At 46.2% G+C, this 21,472-nt stretch overlaps 1 protein-coding gene across 2 annotated transcripts in view; it reads right to left on the bottom strand.

Moving 5' to 3' along the window:
• Positions 1-20,242, bottom strand: part of TRPC4AP (transient receptor potential cation channel subfamily C member 4 associated protein) — a 73,809-nt gene extending 53,567 nt beyond the window's left edge. For both annotated transcript variants that reach the window (XM_002710789.6, XM_002710788.6), the window contains exons 1-3: positions 20,049-20,242; positions 4,512-4,640; positions 3,022-3,138 (exon numbers count right to left, since the gene is read on the bottom strand). In XM_002710789.6, the coding sequence (XP_002710835.1) occupies positions 3,022-3,138; positions 4,512-4,640; positions 20,049-20,216 (414 nt within the window). In that variant the 5' untranslated portion in view covers positions 20,217-20,242. The remainder of the gene's footprint in view (positions 1-3,021; positions 3,139-4,511; positions 4,641-20,048) is intronic.
• Positions 20,243-21,472: the final 1,230 nt, after the last annotated feature.

The raw sequence follows: 21,472 nt of genomic DNA, 5'->3' as shown, positions 1-21,472 counted from the left end.
AGAATCCGGGACCCCAACCGGGACTAGAACCCGGGGTGCCGGCGTCACAGGTGGAGGATTAGCCTAGTGAGCCACGGTGCCGGCCATAATAAGACTTTAAAATACAAGAAAATACACAGTTTATAACCCAACAGTGAGAAAAGCATGAATCAAAACTCTAAAACTGTAAGACTGATCAATATGACAACCTAAAAAGTAAATGTTCTTAATTTAAAAGTACCACTAAGGCCGGCGCCGTGGCTCACTAGGCTAATCCTCCGCCTTGCGGCGCCGGCATACCGGGTTCTAGTCCCGATCGGGGCGCCGGATTCTGTCCCAGTTGCCCCTCTTACAGGCCAGCTCTCTGCTGCGGCCCAGGAGTGCAGTGGAGGATGGCCCAAGTGCTTGGGCCCTGCACCCCATGGGAGACCAGGAGAAGCACCTGGCTCCTGGCTTCAGATCAGCGCAATGCTCCGGTGGCAGCGCGCCGGCTGCTGCGGCCATTGGAGGGTGAACCAACGGCAAAAGGAAGACCTTTCTCTCTGTCTCTCTCTCTCTCACTGTCCATTCTACCTGTCAAAAAAAAAAAAAAAAGTACCACTAAGTCAAAATTCAATTTCAAAACAGGGAGCATAAAAATACTTACAAGGATTTTTGAAAAAATAAGAATCTAACAAATTTATAAGAAAAAGGCCTAATAACCAAAGAGAAAAAGATGCAAAAACTATTGAATAGATAACTGGCAGAAAAGGAACTACTTCTAAACACATGATATATATCCAATCTCACTCATACAAAGATGCAAATTTTTAAAACATGAAAACAATAGGCCGGTGCCGCGGCTCACTAGGCTGATCCTCCACCTTGCGGCGCCGGCACACGGGGTTCTAGTCCCTGTCGGGGCACCGGATTCTGTCCCGGTTGCCCCTCTTCCAGGCCAGCTCTCTGCTGTGGCCAGGGAGAGCAGTGGAGGATGGCCCAAGTGCTTGGGCCCTGCACCCCATGGGAGACCAGGATAAGTACCTGGCTCCTGCCATCGGATCAGCGCGGTGCACCGGCTGCAGTGCGCCGGCCGCGGAGGCCATTGGAGGGTCAACCAACGGCAAAGGAAGGAAGACCTTTCTCTCTGTCTCTCTCTCTCACTGTCCACTCTGCCTGTCCAAAAAAAAAAAAAAAAAAAGAAAAGAAAAAAAAAGAATAAAGATCTCTTACAACTCAATAATAAAAAGAAAAATAACCCAATAAAAATGGGAAAAGGAGATATAATTCTCCAAGGAAGACAAGCAAAGCGTAAATAAGGTCATGAAAAGATGGTACCATTCACCAACAAAGACATGCAAATCAAAACTATAACGATACTCATTATAAAAGCTGTAATAAAAATGACAAATAATAGTAGGTCTTGACAAGAATACAGAGAAATCAGAACCCTCACACACTGATCCTGGAAAAGTAAAATGGTGCAGCTTCCCTGGAAAATGGTCTGGCAGCTCCTCAAACAACTAAAGATATTTTACCATATGACCCAGCAACTCCACTCCTAGGTAAGTGCCCTAAAGTAGGTACAACAATGCTTTACAGCAGCATTATTTGTAACAGCCACAAAACGGAAAGCAACCCAAGTGTCCATCACAAATGGAAAAAAATGTACACCTATACAAGGAATATTATTTAAGCAAAAAATAGGAATGGGTTTTGATACATACTACAACATGGATGAACCCTGAAAACATTATGCTAAGCCAAAGAAGCTAGTAACAACAACAACAATAAAATCACATAATACATTATCCATTTATACGAAGCACAGAAACTTATAGAGACAAAAAGTGGATTAGTAGTTACTAAGGATAGGGATGGAGTGTTGGAGAGGTAGGGGAATAAGAGCTAAAACGCATGAAGTTTGTTTTTTAGGCAGATAATGCAAAGGTTGTAAGATTGACTGCAGGGGCCCAGGGTTCTGGCACCCCATATCAGAGAACCAGTTCAAGTCCCAGCTTCTCTGCTTCTAATCCAGCTTTGGGCTAATGTGCTTGGGAAGGCAGCAGAAGCACTTGAACCCCTGCCACCCACATAGGAGACCGGAAAGAATTCCAGGCGCCTGGCCTTCTGCCTGGACCAGCAGGGGCTGTTGTGGCCATCTGGAGAGTGAACCAGTGAATGGAAGTTCTCTCTGTCTCTGTCACCCTTTCAAATAAACAAATAAACTCAAAAAAAAAAAAAAAAAAAAAGGATTCGTGGTAATAATGATCTCACAAATCTGTGAATACACTAAAAATCCTAAACTGTGGCCGGTGCTGTGGCGCAGCGGGTTAACACCCTGGCCTGAAGCGCCAGCATCCCATATGGGCACCAGTTCAAGACCCGGCTGCTCCTCTTCCAATCCAGCTCTCTGCTGTGGCCTGGGAAAGCAGTAGAAGATGGCCCAAGTCCTTGGGCCCCTGCACTCACATGGGAGACCAGGAAGAAGCACCTGGCTCCTGGCTTCGGATCGGCGCACCTCCAGCCGTTGCAGCCATTTGGGGAGTGAACTAACAGAAGACAGACCTTTTTCTCTGTCTCTCCCTCTCACTGTCTGTAACTCTAACTCTCAAATAAAATAAATAAAATCTTTAAAAAAAAAAAAAAAAAGCAAGGTACAAGAGATGGCACCCATGTCTAAGACATGCCCTTATATGTGAGGAGAAAAACAAAGATGGAAGTGGGGGAGGCATTTACACACACACCCCTCCCCCATACTACCACAGAACAGCTCCAGTAGAAAAAAACTAGCAATAACAACTACTTTTAGGGGGACACTAGGAGACACAGACACAGTTTTCACTCTGTACCTTTAGAAAAGGTGGTTATATTATCAATACTCATAAATACTTCTAAAAAACAAAAACCTATGTTTCTTTAACAGGCAAATACCACTCTAATCTTCTAAAAGTTAAATTTGTAAAGTTTGCTACAGATTCTAAAATATTTTTATACAATTTTTTAAGAGTTAAATTCTCAAATGATTTAATGATAATACTAGTAATAATAAACAGTACTTACATCAACACCTCCAAACAAATCAAAAATATAAGTATTTGGGTAAGTGGTTTCTTGAGTAAGTTTCCTATCTTCAGTAACAAATGCCATAGCCTCCATGGAGAGAAGAGGAGAGATTTCCTATTTAAAAAAAGTACAGAAACATTTGGTTTTAGCATTCAACACATACCAGACTCTGGAATATCAATTTACATTTTAGTCACCAACTAGAACCCTTCAGGCCCCAGGCCACTGCAAGAAGTCGTCCCTAATTTTCCACAGCCAGAAGCAATCTGCTGCTTTTCTAAGCCCATAGAACTATCTGTAACTCATTCATGATATCCAGCACTTTTACTTTGCACCTATTTAGAAACCTGATATTTTTTGTCTAAGCTAAATGCTTCTTGAAGACAAGCCTAGAGCAGCTTCTCTTTGTAGTTGTCACAGATCCTAAGCCAGCAGACCTTTGATAAACGGAAGTGGTTCTCCTATTCTGGAGGGCCACAGAACCCTTTTTTTTTTCTTATGGAACAAAACTAATAGAAAAAAAATTGACAGAAAAGTCTAGTATACAGTAAATTTCAAGTAAGCATTTGCTGGATATATTAAGAAATGATCATATAGCAAGGACTTACAAACGTTAATTTCCCTCTTAATTTCACCTCAATCTCATATCAGAAATTTTGAAGGAATCAAATGAAATAATGTACAATTCTTTGAAAGTATTTTAAAATAAGTGTAAGAGGCTATAATTCCCATCAAACAGACTATGAGAAGATAAAGAATATAAAAACATTTTCTTAAAGGCAAAGACTAAGCTTATTTAGTGTTTATATTTTAGAATAACTGTGAAATTATAATCACATCTTAACCTGCCAAGAACATTTTATCCTTCAGTTTCACTATGATCAAACATAAATTACATAGATTTTTAAATGCAGCTGAAGCTGAACGGTAAATACAAATTTGAGCCTAGTCCCAAGTTCAAATTTGGATTAGGTAACCCCAGACCTCCTGAGTCAGACACCACAGGAGTCTAGCATTCGGTGCCTTCTCCAATGACTATGACACACAGGAGTTTGAGAATAACTGCCTTAGCATAATGTCTTTGCACTCTTTCCATTCCTCTCCCAACCATCAAAGCTGGCCCTTTCAATCTTTCTATGTTAATCATAATTACCAACAATCACCAAGTCCCTTCTCATAAACCTTCAGCAATATGGGATCTCTCACACCCTGTTCAAAAACAAGACCACCTAAACCCCAGGGCACAAATGATGATGTTCCTATTACCCAAGCACTGCCACAAAATAAGCACAGGATACACACAGAAAATCTAATGGCAATTATCTCTTATAGCGGGACTATAGGTGGTTTCAATTTTCTTTTTTGTTCTTTTTTCTGGTTTTCACTAATTTTCTACCCCTCACACAACCAAATCAGGCTATTTGAAAAAGCAGATGGCTTGCGGCTCCTGGGCCCTGAATCCAGCCCCTCCAAGGCCTGAGAGTTACCTTGAGGATGTTCTGGCACTCAATGAAGTCACTGTGAAGGTGGCTGGTTGCACACAGCTTAAGCAGCAGTTGAGGAATCCCGCTCCATTTGGACTGCTTGTCCCTCTCCACCAAGAAAGTCTCGGGGAACTGCCAAAAAAAAAAAACAAAAAAAACCACAATCTTTTACTAATAAGAAAGAAACATGAGCAGATTTGGCAAAGGAGAGCAGCTGACTCCAGAAGAAATAGGGTATCTTTATAGACCTAACAAGCAAAGACACTGGATCAGAAAGCACACAAAGAGGCCGGCGCCGCGGCTCACTAGGCTAATCCTCCGCCTAGCGGCGCCGGCACACCGGGTTCTAGTCCCGGTCGGGGCGCCGGATTCTGTCCCGGTTGCTCCTCTTCCAGGCCAGCCCTCTGCTGTGGCCCAGGAGTGCAGTGGAGGATGGCCCAGGTGCTTGGGCCCTGCACCCCATGGGAGACCAGGAAAAGCACCTGGCTCCTGGCTCCTGCCATCGGATCGGTGCGGTGCGCCGGCCGCGGCGGCCATTGGAGGGTGAACCAAGGGCAAAGGAAGACCTTTCTCTCTGTCTCTCTCTCTCACTGTCCAAAAAAAAAAAAAAAAAAAAAAAAAAAAAAAAAAAAAAAAGCACACAAAGAAAAGTCAAGGTCCAGATAAATGGCTAACTGGTAACATTATTCTTTTTTTTTTTTTTTAAGATTTATTTTATTTATTTGAAAGAGTTACAGAGAGAGGTAGAGACAGAGAGCGAGATCTTCCATCCACTAGTTTACTTCCCAGATGACCACAACGGACAGAACTGCACCAACCCAAAGCCAGCAGCCAGGAGCTTCTTCTGGGTCTCCCACATGGGTGCAAGGGCCCAAGGACTTGGGCCATCTTCTACTGCTTTCCCAGGCCATAGCAGAGAGTTGGATCAAAAGAGGAGCAGGTGGGACTAGAACCAGCGCCCCTACAGGATGCTGGCTCTTCAGGCCAGGGCTTTAACCCACTGTGCCACAGCACCAGACCCTGGTAACATTATTCTACCAAACATTTAAAGAACACCAGGGCCAGCGCTGTGGCGAAGTAGGCTAAGCCTCCACCAGTGGTACCAGCATCCCATATGGGCGCTGGCTTGAGTCCCATCCAGCTCTCTGCTGTGACCTTGGAAAGCACAAGAGGATGGCCCAAGTGCTTGGGCCCCTGCAATCACACGGGAGACCTGGAAGAAAGCTCCTGACTCCTGGCTTCGGAATGGCAAAGCCCCAGCCATTGTGGCCATTTGGGGAGTGAACCAGCGAATGAAGACTTTCTCTCTCTCTCTCTCTGCCTCTCTGTAACTCTGCCTTTCAAATAAATAAATAAATAAATCTTTAAATGAAAAAGAAAGCAACAATAAATTATTAGTGCTAATACATGAGTTAAGCAAAGTATTAGGACATAAGATCAATATACAGCCGGCGCCACAGCTCAGTAGGCTAATCCTCCGCCTGCGGCACCAGCACACGAGGTTCTAGTCCCGGTCAGGGCGCCAGATTCTGTCCCAGTTGCTCCTCTTCCAGGCCAGCTCTCTGCTGTGGCCTGGGAGTGCAGTGGAGGATGGCCCAAGTCCTTGGGCCCTGCACCCCATGGGAGACCAGGAGAAGCACCTGGCTCCTGGCTTCGGATCAGCACGGTGCACCGGCCGCAGTGGCCACTGGAGGGTGAACCAACGGCAAAAGGAAGACCTTTCTCTCTGTCTCTCACTGTCCACTCTGCCTGTCCAAAAAAAAAAAAAAAAAAAATCAATATACAAAAACCACCTATATGTCTAGCCACTCTAGCCACTTGCAGTGAACATTAAGAAAACAGTTGCAGGGGGCCGGCTCTGTGGGGCAGCAAGTTCAAGACCCAGTATGCAGCACTAGCATCCCATATGGGTGCTGATTCAAGTCCTGGCTGCTCCACTTCAAATCCAGCTCCCTGATATTGCGCCTGGGAAAGCAGCAGAGGATGGCCCAAATCCTTGGGCCCCTGCACTCACGTGGGAGTCCCAGAAGCACCTGGATTCAGATTGGCTCAGCTCCGGCCTTTGTGGCCATTTGGGAAATGAACCAGTAGAGAGAAAATCTGTCTCTCCCTCTCTCTTTCTGCTTCTCTAGCATTCAAATAAAATGAAAATAAACAAAAATTTTGGGGGCCGGCACTGTGGCACCGTGGGTTAACGTCCTGGCCTGAAGTGCAGGCATCCCATATGGATGCCAGTTCGAGACCCAGCTGCTCCAATTCCTGTCCAGCTCTCTGCTATGGCCTGGGAAAGCAGTAGAAGATGGCCCAAGTCCTTGGGCCCCTGCACCCATGTGGGAGACCTGGAAGAAGCTCCTGGCTGCTGGCTTTGAATCAGCACAGCTCTGGCTGTTGTGGTCATTTGGGGAGTGAACCATAGGATGGAAGACCGACCTCTCTCTCTCTCTCTCTCTCTCTCTCTTTCTGCCTCTCCTCTCTGTGTAACTCTGGCTTTCAAATAAAATAAATAAATCTTTAAAAAAAATGTTTTTAAATTCAAGTCCCAGTTCTGCTTCCGATTTCAGCTTCCTGCTGATGCATATCCTTGAGGCAGCAGATGAAGGCTCAAGTACTTCTTGCAACCCAAATGGGAAACCCAGATTGAATTCCTGGCTCCTGGCCTTTGCCTGGCCCAGCCCTAGCTGTTGCAAGCATTTGGGAAGCAAACCAGTGGATGGAAGATCTCTTCTTTCTATATCTGTCTCTGTCTCTCTCTGCTATCCAAATATGTAAAACATTTAAAAATGAATAAATGAAAATTCTAAAATGGAGAGAGTTTTTGTCAGTAGACCAGATATATAAGAAATATTAAAAGCAGGGGACGGCGCCATGGCGTAGTAGGTTATCCTCCACCTGCGGTGCCAGCATCCCATAGGGGTGCTGGTTTTAGTCCCGGCTGCTCTTCTTCCAAGCCAGCTCTCTGCTACGGCCTGGAAAAGAGCAGAACAAGGCCCAACTCCTTGGTTCCCTGTACCCACATGGAAGACTGGGAAGAAGCACCTGGCTCCTGGCTTCAGATCGGCGCAGCTCCAGGTGTTGTGGCCATTTGGGGTGTGAACCAACGGAAGGAAGACTTTTCTCTCTGACTCTTCCTCTCACTGTCTGTAACTCTACCTCTCAAATAATTAAATAAATAAAATCTTAAAAAAAAAAAAAGAAAAGAAAATACCACATAGTCTGTGATATTAAAAAAAAAAAAAACAAAGAAATATTAAAAGCAGTGAATTTCTGGGGCCAGTGCTGTGGCACAGCAGGTAAAGCTGCCACCTACAGTGCTGGCACCCCATATGGACACAGGTTTGAGTCCCAGCTGCTCCACTTCCGATCCAACTCTCTGCTATTGCCTGAGAAAGCAGAAGATGACTCAAGTACTTGGGCCGCTGCACCTGCCTTGGAGACCCAGAAGCTCCTGGAACCAGAGGATGGAGGACTTCTCTCTCTCTGCCTCTAACTCAGCCTTTCAAATAAAAAAATAAATCTTAAAAAAAAAAAAAAAAAAAGGTAGTGAATTTCTAGTAATAGGTATCTTCAGAAAACTCACTGAAACATTATGCTTAATAGTGAAATGTGTAAGGCTTTCACCTCCTATATCAGGAACAAGCTACTTCCAGAAGACAGCAGGCCTTCCGCAGCAGAGTAAGATAAAGAACTGGGGCCAGTGCTGTGACGTAGTGGGTAAAGCTGCCGCCTGCAGTGCCAGCATCCCACATGGGCGCCGGTTCTCGGCTGCTCCACTTCCAATCCAGCTCTCTGCTATGGCCTGGGAAAGCAGTAGAAGATGGCCCAAGTCCTTGGGCCCCTGCACCTATGTGGAAGACCCAGAAGACGCTCCTGGCTCCTGGCTACATATTGGCGCAGCTCTGACCATGGCCGCCAACTAGGGAATGAACCAGTGGATGGAAAGACCCCTCTCACTCTTTGCCTCTCCTTCTCTGTGTAACTCCTTCAAATAAATAAATCTAAAATAAATAAATAAATGAGATTGCAAAAAATACAATGAAAGCTTCATTTGCAGTTGACATGACATTCACAATTGTACATATATCCACAATCCAAAAAAATCTAAAAGTACATTATAACAAAAGTAATATGAAAAAATCTTGTTTTTATGTTACACCTTCAGTTTTAAAAACACTCTTTATAATATCATAAAAAAAACTGTCTAGTGCCAAGGAACAAATCTAATGGAGTTATGCAAGACTGCAGCATAGAAAACTATATAATAAAACATTACCAAGAAAAATTAAGGACAATCAAGCTGAAGAAGAGAGAGAGCAGGTGGCAAAGGGGGAGACTGAGACAGAATGAATATATTAAGTGTAACAGATTGAACACAATCCCAATCAACATTTTGTTGTAAAAATGTGTGCATTCTAAAATGAACATGGAAATGGCAAAGTGCCAAGAAGAACCAGAACAATCTTAAGTAAAAGCAGGAAAACAATTTCAACATGATGCACTGAGTTGAGCTGCCACTTGCAATGCTGACATCCCATATGAGCACTGATTCAAGTCCCAGGTGCTCTGCACGGATCCAGTTTCCTGATAATATGCCTGAGAGCTTGAGTCTGCCATCCACGTGGGAGACCCAGAAGGAGTCCTGGCTCCTGGTTTTGCCTGGCCCAGCCCTAGTGTTGCAGTCATTTAGGGGGTGAACCAGTGGATGGCAGACATCTGTCATTCTGCCTTTCAAATAAAACAAACAAAAATTTTATAGTGGAAAATGGAATCAAAAGATGTTTATTTTGCTGCAAAAAAAAAAAAAAAAAAGCCAAACATGAAACTGTAGACAAAGTTTTTTAAACAGGATACAAAAAGCACTAACCATAAAGGAAAACAGTGATATAATGAACTGTATTAAAATTATCACTTCTACTCATCGAAAGATCTTTTTTAGAGATTAAAAAGGCAAGACACAGAATAAGAGAAAATATTTGCAAAACATCCCTACAAAGGGCTCATGCACAGAAGTTTAAAGAAATTCCAATTAAGTTACATATATAAAAAACAACAGGTTGGGGTAGGCCTAGCGAGTAAAGCTGCTGCCTGCGGTGCTGGCATTCCATATGGGTGCCGGTTCTAATCCCGGCTGCTCCACTTATGATCCAGCTCTCTGCTACAGCCTGGGAAAGCAGTGGAAGATGGCCCAAATCCTTGGGCCCCTGCACCCACATGGGATACCCAGAAGAAACTCCTGGCTCCTGGCTTGGGATTTGCACAGCCTTTGTGGCCAACTGGAGGAGGAACCAGCAGATGGAAGACCTCTCTCTCTCTCTAACTTTCAAATAAATAAATAAATCTTAAAAAAAAAAAAAAACAGAAAGTGCAAAAGATTTGAATAGGCAATTTACAAAAGGACATCAAAATGGCCAATAAACTTCTGAAAAAGTGCTTAACCTCATTAGTCATCAAGGAAATGCAAACTGAAACCATAATGATAGACCATTGCACACCTGCAAAAAAGGCTAAAATTAAAAAGACTGATAACACCACGGATAAGTGAGAACATGGAACGATATAACTCAAATGAAAACACCGCTGGTGGTGGTAAGGATAAGTAACGAAACTCTTAGGAAATTCTCTAATAATAGCTAATAATGCTGAACCTATGTATATCTTGACCCTGAAATTCTAAGTCTATAACCCCCAAAATTGTGCAGCTATATGTTAAAAATATTAGAATGTCAGATCAACATTATTCATAATACCTCAAATACTTCTCAAAAATAGAAAGAATTAATTGTGGCTTGTTAGTAAGAGTACACAAAGAAAATGAATGAATTACAGCTTCACCACCTTCCTGGATGACTCTAACAAATATTGTTGCCTGAAACAATATTTTGGTGACCAACGCTGTGGGGTTGCAGGTAAAGCTGCAGCCTGTGGTGTCAGCATCCCATATGGGTGCTGGTTCGAGTTTCAGCTGCTACACTTCTGATCCAGTTCTCTGCTAACGCACCTGGGAAAGCAGCAGAAGATGGCCCATGGCACTGTGGTATAGCAGGTAAAGCCACCACCTGCTTTGCCGGCATCCCATATGGGTGCCAGTTCAAGTCTTGGCTGCTCCACTTCGATCCAGCTCTCTGCTATGGCCTGGGAAAGCAGTAGAAAATGGCCCAGGTCCTTGGGCCCCTGCAACTGCATGGGAAACCTGGAGGAAGCTCCTGGTCCTGGCTTCGGATTGGCGGGGCTATAGCCGTTGCGGCCAACCGGGGAGTGAACTAGCAGATGGAAGACCTCTCTCTCTGTGTAACTCTTGACTTTCAAGTAAATAAATAAATCTTAAAAAGGGGGGGGGGGGGCTGCACCCACACAGGAGACCCAGAAGAAGCTCCTGGCTCCAGATCAACCCAGGTCTGACCTTTGTGGCAATTTAGGGAGTGAACCAGCGGACGGAAGATCTGTCTTACCCTTTCTTTATATATAACTCTGCCTTTCAAATAAATACACAAATGTTAGGAAGAAAGGGAGGAAAAGAAAAGAAAAAAAAATACAAAGAATCTGATTAAAGATGATATCATTTAATACTGGAAAATAACTTTCAACTCAGAATTCTGTATCTAGCTAAATATACAAGTTTCAAAATAAAATCCATTTTCATATATGCAAGCTTTAAAAAGAATTACCTTTTATGCACTCTTTCTTGACAGTCTGCTACAGAATATGCTCTAAGAAAAGGAAGACACAAAATTTAGGAAATAAGAGCCTAACGTGAGAAAAGCAAATAAAATGGCCTGAACTTTGGTGAAAGAAGTCCCAAGTTTTAGCCACACAGCAGACTTTATAAGTAATCAGTCCAAACTCTTCCTAGTAAGAGCAGGAGATGGAGGGCTTTAAAAACAGATAGACAGGGGCTGGCGCTGTGGCACAGTAGGTAAAGCCGCTCCCTGCAGTGCCGGCATCACATATGGGTGCTGGTTCGAGTCCCGGCTGTCCACTTCCAATCCAGCTCTCTGCTATGGCCTGGGAAAGCAGTGGAAGATGGCCCAAGTGCCTGGGTCCCTGCACCCACGTGGGAGACCCAGAGGAAGCTCCTGACTCCTGGCTTTAGATCGGCACAGCTCCGGCCATTGCAGTCATCTGGGGAGTGAACCATAGGATGGAAGACCTCTCTCTCTCTGCCAAGGCCTTCTGTAACTCTGCCTTTCAAATAAATAAATCTTTAAAAACAAACAAACAAAAAAACAGAAAGAGGCCAGCATTGTGGCACAGCAGGTAAAGTTGCCTGGGACAATGGTTTGAGTCCAGGCTGCTCCACTTCTGATCCAGCTCCCTGCTAATGCACATGGGAAAGCAGAAGATGGCCCTAGACATTTGGGGAGTGAACCAGCAGATGGAAGATCTCTCTCTCTCTCTCTCTCTCTCTTTATGTAACTCTGTCTTTCAAATAAAGTCTTGAGAAACAGAGAGAGAAGGCCTGTATTGTGGTGCAGAAGGTTAATCTGCCTCTGTGGTGACAGCATCCCATATGAGTACTGGTTCCAGTCCTGGTTGCTCTGTTTCCTGCCAGCTCCCTGCTGATATGCCTGGGAAAGCAGTGGATGTCACCTACATGGGAGAACCAGGCTTTTGGTTTCAGCCTGGTCCAGACCTGGCTGTTGCAACTGTTCCGGGAGTGAATCAAAGAAGGGAAGACATCTCTCTCTCTGTGCGTCTCCGGCTCTGTCACTCAGTCCTTGAAATACTTATTTTTTATTTTAAAGGATTTTAGAATTTGGCAATACAAATATACAAAAGGTTATTATGCCAGTGAAATAAGCCAGACTGAAAAGGCTCTATATGGTATATGTACATACTTGTATGTATTCCTAAGGTATGACTCTATGTATATGACAGTCTAAAAAAGGGCAAATGAAAAGGATAAAAAAGAGATGAATGGCTGCCTAGGGTTATGGAAAGGGTCTATTATCAAAGAATTCTTTTTAAAGTTGTTTCTGTCTCTTGATCTCTCTCCCTCTCTCTTATGCTCTTTTTCTTCTTCACCACTTCCCTCCAGTTTGTCGGGATCCCCCCACCAATAAACTCTCTTAAAAAAATAAATACATAAAAATAAAGATTGTTATGTATTTGAAAGAGGAAAAAAAGGAGAGATAGGGAGGAAAGATCTTCCATTTGCTGGTCCACTTCCCCAAATGCTTGCCAACAGCCAAGTCTAGGCCAGACTAAAGCCAGGAGCCAGGAACTCCATCCTGGTCTCCCACCTGGGTGGCAGGAGCCCAAGTACTTGGGCATCTTCACCTGCTTTCCCAGGCACATTAGCAGGAAGCTGGATCAGAAGCATAGTAGCCAAGGCTCCAGACTCAAATCAGCACTCTCCTATGGGATGCTGGTGTCAAAACTGGTGGCTTAACCCACCATGAAAGAATTTTCTGCATCCTGACTGTAATGGTGATTACATGAATGTATGTATTTGTCAAAACTCACAGAATAAGGGGGCCAGTGCTTTTTTGGCATAGCGGGTAAAGCCACCACCTGTGGTGCCAATATCCCATGTGGGCACCAGTTAGAGTCCTGGTTGCTCCACTTCCAATCCAGCTCTCTGCTATGGCCTGGGAGGGCAGCGGAAGATGGTCCAGGTGCTTGGGTCCCTGCACCCCAGTGGGAGACCCAGAGGCAGCTTTGGGCTCCTGGCTTCGGACTGACACAGCTCTGGGCAATGAACTGCTAGATGGAAGACCTCTCTCTTTCTCTCTGCCTCTCTGTAACTCTGCCTTTCAAATAAATAAATAAATCTTAAATTTAAAAAAATACTCACAGAACTATATGCTTAAAAAGGTGAATTTTTACCACATGCATATTTGCATCTTGATTTTTTTTATAAGATTTTTAAAAATTTATTTGAGTAGCCGGCGCCGCGGCTCACTAGGCTAATCCTCCGCCTTGCGACACACCGGGTTCTAGTCCCGGTTGCTCCTCTTCCAGGCCAACTCTCTGCTGTGGCCCGGGAGTGCAGTGGAGGATGACCCAAGTCCTTGGGCCCTGCACCCCATGGGAGACCAGGAGAAGTACCTGGCTCCTGCCATCGGATCAGCGCGGTGCGCCGGCCACGGCGGCCATTGGAGGGTGAACCAACGGCAAAGGAAGACCTTTCTTTCTGTCTCTCTCACTGTCCACTCTGTCAAAAAAAATATTTTTTTTAATTAAAATAAAAATAAATTAAAAAATAAATTTATTTGAGAGGTAGAGTTACAGAGAGAGGGAAAGACAGAGAGAAAGCTTTTCCATCCCCATACAGCCTCGATAGCCGGAGCTGGGCGGATCCAAAGCCAGGAGCCAGGAGCTTCCTCCCAGGGGCCCATGCACTTGGGCTATCTTCTGTTGCTTTCCCAGGCCACAGCAGAGAGCTGGATCAGAAAAGGAGCAGCCAGGACAGAAACCAATGCTCACATGGGATGCCAGTGCCAAAGGCAGAGACTTGGCCTACTATGCAACAGCACCAGCCCCCTGATATTTTTAAAAAGCAGAAAGAGCAGGTTTTAACACTAAGAAAAATAAAAAGTTATACAACTACATACACTGTGGCATGAGGCACTATGAATTAAATCTTTTACCAGAAGAAAATATCTTAAATTGAAAAGCCAAAAAGTGTTTTATAAGCATGTTATTCAGAAACATAGGCTCTCTAGTGTTCCTGGAATCTGCCATTTTTTCCCCCCAAGACTTTTATTTATTTATTTCAAAGTCAGAGTTACAGAGGGAGAGAAGGAGACAAATAGAATCTTCTGTCTGCTGGTTCACTCCCCAAATGGCCACAACTGGCCAAAGCCAGGAGCTTCATCCAGGTCTCCTACATGGGTGCAGGGTCCCAAGCACTTTGGCCATCTTCTGCTGGTTTCCCAGGCAAATTAGCAAGGAACTAGATCAAAAGTAGAGCAGCTGGGACCCGAACTGGCGCCCATATAGCATGCTGGGACGACAGATGGCAGTTTCACCGGTGCCACAGTGCAGGTACCATGGACCCTCCTTTTTTTTTTTTAAGATTTATTTTTTATTTATTTCAAAGACAGAGTTACAGAGAGAGGTAGAGACAGAGAGAATCTTCCATCCACTGGTACACTTCCCAGATGGCCGTAATGGCTGGAGCTGAGCTGATCCGAAGCCAGGAGCCAGGAGGTTCTTCCAGGTCTCCCACGTGGGTGCAGGGGCCCAAGGACACGGGCCATCTTCTACTACTATCCAGGCCATAGCAGAAAGCTGGATCGGAAGAGGAGCAGCCGGGACTAGAACCAGCACCCATATGGGATGCCGGCGCTTTCAAGCCAGGGCTTTAACCCACTGTGCCATAGCACAGGTCCCATGAACCCTTCTTTTGGGGGGGGGGGGGAGTAGGGTAGAGCCAAGGCCAGGGCCGGCACTGTGGCATAGCGGGTAAAGCCACCACCTGCAGTTCTAGCATCCCATATGGGCGCCATTGAAGTCCCAGCTGCTCTACTTCTGATCCAGCTCTCTGCTATGGCCTGGGAAAGCAGTGGAAGATGCTCCTGGCTCCTGATCAGCGGAGTTCCGGCCATTGCAACCAACTGGGGAGTGAGCCAGCGGATGGAAGACCTCCCTCAGTCTCCCCTCTCCCCTCTCCCCCTCCCTCTCTATGTGTAACCGTGACTCTCAAGTAAAAAATAAATAAAAAACACAAAGCCAAAGTACAGGCAGTGGCAGCCTCAGGAGGGTACACAGAACTTGGAAAGGCAGGGCTTGGGGCTGTTGCTGTTACAAGCTCAGAGATCCAGTTACTGTCCAAATAATCAACTTCACAAGAATCTCTGCTGCTACTTCTGCAGTGTTTTATAAGGCACTGACCCTCATTTAAAAATAATCATTTGGATTTTGTTTTCTTTGTGAACAGCTGAACACTGGGATGAAAGCCACCACGCAGTCATCACTGGCAGGTGTCATATGTGTGGTTTCACTTAGTATTTGTGGTCTGACAGTTTACAGCACTGATAATCTCTTACACTGCACTCCCTAAGCTACTGACCCATAGAGAATGTGACATTTCCGGTTTTCACTGATTTGCCTTTATTCTTTTTAAATAAAGGCTAAATTCCAGAGATAAATGTGTATCTTATTTGTTTCACTCTAAGAGTAAGACATCTAATGCCTCTTTCTAAATATCAAAGTAAGTGCAAGTGAATAGACATTTAAAGGCTTATTAATGAAGCTTAACTATCTTGTTAGCTTATTCTGACAAGATGTTAACCATGGAATATTTGTACCTACTTTAATGGAGTTTGTGTTGTTTCAATAAAATGAGGCATGACGTTCAGAGCCTGTGAATACTTCCTGTTGAAATCAGTAGTATCTAGATATTTAAAGGTACGTCAGAAAACTTATGGAAAATGGAATTAAAAGATAAGTGTATTTCACAAGAAAAAAATAAAATCCAGTGAGTTTTTTTCCATAATACACACTTTCTAGGAGTTTTCTGAAGATCACTTGTATTCTTATCCAAAGTTTTGTTTTGTTTTACTAATAAATTAGCCTTCAAAAGGGAATACCTGACTTAAATCAATAGGTTTTACAAATACTAATACTTACAATGAGGCTAAAACAAGCACTGTAATTCTTTAAAGTGAGTCAATCTAAAGAAAACACACACACACACACACACAGCTGAATTTAAACAATCCAATAATCGTAAGCCAGAGGCAGCATGTGAGGAACAGAGATGGGATCCCTATAACTGACCTTGCACCAAATGCCAAACAGAGTGTGTCTAGGGCTGACGGGCAATGTCTGTAAGTGTGAGTTCACTGTCTTACTAGAGTCCACGGCCTACCTAGTTTATTCTTTCCTCGACTCCTATGGATCATGCAGGGCCCTGGAGGCCCATGGTAAGGAATCAGATCTGATTCCTACTGCAACAGGGTGTGACCGGAGTGTTTGAAGCAAGGGATTTACAGGATCTGATTAGCTTTAAGGATCAAACATGCTGATGAATGTGAAAGGGCTTGATAAGCTCTAAAGCATCATACAGGCATTTTTTAATTATCCTGACAGAGGGTACAGCGAAAAACAGGAAAGAAAACAAAGTCAAGTGAAACCCAAGTAGGACAGGTCCATTCTAAAGCATGTGGCCAGCAGGTGTTCTCCCAGGCTCCCCTTATGTCCCATTTAAGGAGATGAGGAAGACTGCGAGAAGATCAGGCTGGGTGAAAGAGAAATCAGGATTTTGGTTTTCAACATTAGGTATGACATGCCCATTACGCATATATGTGGAAATACTATGTTGGATACACCTACCTATCTAGAACTAAAGGAAGAAGAAGAGTAGAAATTCAGACTAAGGACCCATCAGAATATAGAATACAGAATACAACAGTACAAGGTAACTGTTATGACATATTTACTACATTTCAGTCGCCATTTTAAGTGCCTTATATGTATAAACTCATGTGGTCCTCACCACACCCCTGGGAGGTTAGGGCCACGATTATCGCTACTTTACAGATGAAAAAACTGAGGCATAAGGAGATTGAGAAACTTGGCTAAAGCAAGTATGCACCACAGCTGGTTTTCAAACTGAGGCCTTCTCACTCTGGAAGTCTTTTCAAAGCCACAGGTGGACTGCTTGAGGAGCATGCAGGGACAGAGCTGACTCAGGATCTCAACTCAACACCCTCGGTTCCCAGTGCGTGGCCTGGCTTCAGCCTCTGCAGATGTGAAGAAGCGGGAGACACGGTCCCTCTGACCTACCGGCTGAGAGCAGCTACTTACTAAACATCCACTGTACGTCACACTGGGTAAGCTTTGAGCCACACTATTTCACTTAATTCTCCTGACAGCCCTGTGAGGTAGATGACGTTATCACCATTTCAGAAAAGAGGAAACGGGTTCAGAGAGGTAAAGCAACTTAATCCAGGTCACCTGGCTAGTAAGTGATAGAAAACTAGGACCCAATTCAGGCCTAGCTTACTTCAAGACCTGGTGTTTTCCAAGGAAATTCCACTACATGCTACAGTATGAACGAACCCAGAGGACTTGCTAAGTGAAATGTGCCAATCACAAAAAGCCAAATTCTGTATGATTCCACTTAGATGAGATTATCTAAGGTAGTAAAAGTGATAGAAACACAAAGCAGAAGAGTAGTTACCAGGAACTGGGGAAGGGCCCGTGGGGAGCTGCTCCGCAAGGACGCAGTTTCACCTTTGCAAAAAGACACAGTTCTAGGGAGTCGTGGCACAACGACGTGACTGTGCTTACTACTGAAGAACACACGGGCCATGGTGGTAAGCCTGCTCTGTACCTTATTCATCACATTAAAACACTATTAAAAATCTAGCCTCCTTCTACTACACAACCTGCCGTGACACACACACTTACTGTGCTATGTAAATACGGGTGAAGAATTCATTCGTTCTGCAGGATGGGAGAGGAAAGCCGGAGGGCACGGCAAGGAAGAGCCCCGAGTTACCAAGATGGCCCCTGCCTGGCCTACTACAAATGGGGCCAGGCTTCCCCTCTCAACCTCTCAACCAGCTCCCACTTCTGTGTACAAGAACCAAGTACCACAATAACCAGCCTAAACCAGGCTCAAGAATACTCCTGGGGAGGGAGGCGTTTTCTCTGTCAAATCTTTCAACACCAGGGAAAAAAAAATCAAATTTCCTGAACTACATCACTCATGCTAAAGAACTTCCACGGCTCCTGGATGCTCTGGAACACCGACTTCTCCTAACAGGTGTTCAGGCGCACACCACCCAACTTTTCTATTAAGAGATGTGTCTTGACACCTACTTCAGAAGACTGACGATTAAATAAAGACATCGTACACCTTGCCTGATGCTTGATCCAAAGTATGTGCTCATTAAAGGTTAGTCCGCGTTCTGCCAGACCCGCACACCCAGCTCAGCAGGGTACTCTGGCTTAAAGGACAACAGAGCAAGTATTTCCAGGATCTTCCTAACGCAGATGCAGGGGAGAGGAAGGAGGGAAGTGTTGCTCATCCATGGCTCGCCAGTGTCCAGGAAAATACTGCTCACCCAGAACGGCTCACACATGTGCAAACCTCCACACACGGAGACCACCCGGCTTTTACATTAAGTCATCTGAGTAATATTCAAACGGATCGAAATTAAAATGTAGACTGTGAAAAGTCCCGCTCCCACTCTCTCCTCCATTCACCCGACTCCCACCCCACATCAAGCAACCTCTAAATGAGTTCTTGTGTATCCTTCAAAACTTTATGCATGGAGCAGCACTGTGTCACAGCAGGCTAAGGCCAGCGCCTTCAACACCGGCATCACACGTGGGCGTGGTTTGTGTCATGACTGCTCCACTTTCGATTCTGCTCCCTGCTAAATGTGCCTGGGAAAGCAGCGGAAGACGGCTCAAGTGCTTGGGCCCTGCACCCATGTGGGAGAAGCTCCTGGCACTAGCTCAACCCAGCCTTGGTCGATGAGGCCATTTGGGAAGTGAACCAGCAGACTAAAGATCTCTCTCTCTCTCTTTCTCTTTAACTCTGCCTTTCAAATAAATACACCTTTAAAAAAAAAAACTTTATGCAAAAGCTGTCTTTAAATTAAGCTACCGTTTTACAGGTGTGTTTGCATGGTAAGTTCTGGACACACCTGGAGGCAGGGGGTGCAAGGAGACTTGGTCACCTCCACCCCGCTTTACCCTGAAGCAACGTTCTTCACTCATGAAAAATAATAACCATACACCGAGTATCCATTAAAGTCAGACTAAATATAGCAATATTGACCGATTACCCTTCAGCCCTCACTGTGCAGCACTTTGCACAACAGCCTCAAAAGGCAGATTACTGATTATCATCTCCACCGCAGAAATGAGGTAACTAAAGTAACTTGTCCAAGTCCGACGGAGCGCAGGGCGCTGAAGCCAGGCCTGACTCCAAAGCCCTCTCGCGCTTAACCATGACGCTCTACGTTGGCAAAAGAGCTCGTCTCTGCACTCGCTGGAGCTCAGCCTAACGGGGGAGACAGGCGAGAAAGGGGCAGACAACAAAGAAATATGTAATTACAGACCAAGAAAGTAACGCAAATGCGACGCATTCGGAGCTCTGGCGTCTTGCAACCGGGACCTATCTTAGCGAAGGGGAAGAGGGAATGCCTCGGAAAGGCCTCTCCGACATACTGACGATTATGATAGGCTTGGAAACCGCTGGGGAACTGCAGTGAGGACCCCCCAGCCCAATTCACAGGGGAAGAAACTCGAGGCGCACAGAGGCTATGCCAAACTCGTCAGGGTCTCCCAGACGTGTAGACGTGGCGCAAGGAAGGGAGGATCCAGAAGCCGGGCCCAGGGCTCGTACACGCCATCAAGACCCACCGCAGCCCAACCCTGCGGGGCTCCAGACTGGGGACTTCTGGCTGGCCCCTGCCCGCGGCCTCGCCGCGCCTGACAGCCTCCGGGCAGCTCCTAGGCAGGCTCTGCGGTCGGCCAGGAGGGGTCTGACGCGTCTCGCAGCGGCCTGGAAATGCCTCTTCCCCCAGCCCCCGCCAGCTCCCGCCTGGCCCGCCCCGCCCCTCCGGGCCGGCCTCGTACCTGCACCGCCCGGACTAGGCCTCGGCCGGTCAGCTGGCCCTGCCGCAGCTGCAGCATAATGTTACCGGGCCGTGGCCGGCCGCCCCAGCCGCTCCATGCCGCCGCGGTTGCTGCCGACCGTCTCACTCGGCCGGCCCCAGACCCAGCCGCCGCCGGCGCCGCCGCCATGTCTCCTCGTCGGACAAACAGGAAGCAAGCGGTCCCGGGGCCGCCGAGACTTCTACGGGGCGGCGGAGGGGTCGCCGCAGCGCCCCCAGCGGGCTGACGACGAAGGCGCAAGCCGCGTGGCAGGGACGTGCGCGCCGCGAGGGCTTCTGGGAAGTGTAGTTTTGCTGTGAGGCGGGGCAGGTGGCGAATAGACTTGCGGTGTTTCCTGCGCCGCCGGTGTTTCTGGCCCCTGGGTCCAACCTTTCGGTGAGGTTCCTCGAGGTGGAAGACAAGTCGCTGCGTAAGCGGCCGCCGGTTTCTCACCCGTTTGCGGAGGGTGCAGCCACCGGCCAGAGAAAAGGTCCTGGGCTTCGAGGCCAGTCGGCAGGCCCGCGGCTGCCTGCTGCCTGCTTCCTCTGCCCGTGACTCGCCACGAACTTCCACCGAGTCGCCCAGCCCTGCCCCCCGCCTCCCTCGCCCCGTCTGTTCAGGCAGTCTGTGGTTCCTGGGAGCACAATCAGTTAATTACCGACTCCTAAGGGGTTGGCCCTGGGCCCAGCGGGGAGCGGGGTTGCTGGAGGGAAGGGGGTAGGTGGGGAACAGAATGTTCTAGGACCCTGTTGTGGTGACATGCAGGTGCGGAGCAAGACCGCAGACCAGCCCGCGAGCGCACAGGCAAGCCAGACAGGCTGTGTAACTGATCAACTGTTGTGAAGCTAAAATGAAATGGGAGGACGAGGGATTAGTAAACTGTGACATCATGTTCTACGCGGATGGAACCCTGTTCTAATATCTCCCCCACCGGGTGGTAGGTTCTCTCTCTCTGAGCCCGCGGGCGCATTCTTGCAAACTTTCGCGCAGCAGGGCGGTGACGCCTGCCCTTTCCCTTCCTTGCAGGGGGGATCTGGAAAACCCAAGAGGGGGCAGAGCTGATGTGATAGGGAAAGGTGAAGCTTTCCACTCACCGCTAAGGTGGCTGTAATGTATCACCCAAGCCAGAGCACTTTCCAGAAGGAAAAGATCACAATAAATAATGACATTGGGACAGTGGGCAGAAATGGGCATGGTCCCAGACAAACCAGCTATGGTTACCATCTGCATTCCCCGCTAAAAGGAGTGGCCAGGCTGTTGCTGGATCTTCCGGGTTTCTAGAAAACCAAAAAAAAAAAAAAAAATTATGTGAAATCCTCCTATTCTGAAAACTGGGCCAATTAAAAACCTTTCCAGAATAAGGAGACCAAGAACAGATCCATGTACACGTATAAGTTTCACTTGTG

Source organism: Oryctolagus cuniculus, chromosome 11 (assembly GCF_051225735.1).
Source record: "Oryctolagus cuniculus isolate XC-2025 breed Fujian yellow rabbit chromosome 11, ASM5122573v1, whole genome shotgun sequence".
Taxonomy (NCBI): domain Eukaryota; kingdom Metazoa; phylum Chordata; class Mammalia; order Lagomorpha; family Leporidae; genus Oryctolagus; species Oryctolagus cuniculus.
The sequence above is the reverse complement of the archived record's forward strand: the minus strand, read 5'-3'. Positions and strand labels throughout refer to the sequence as shown.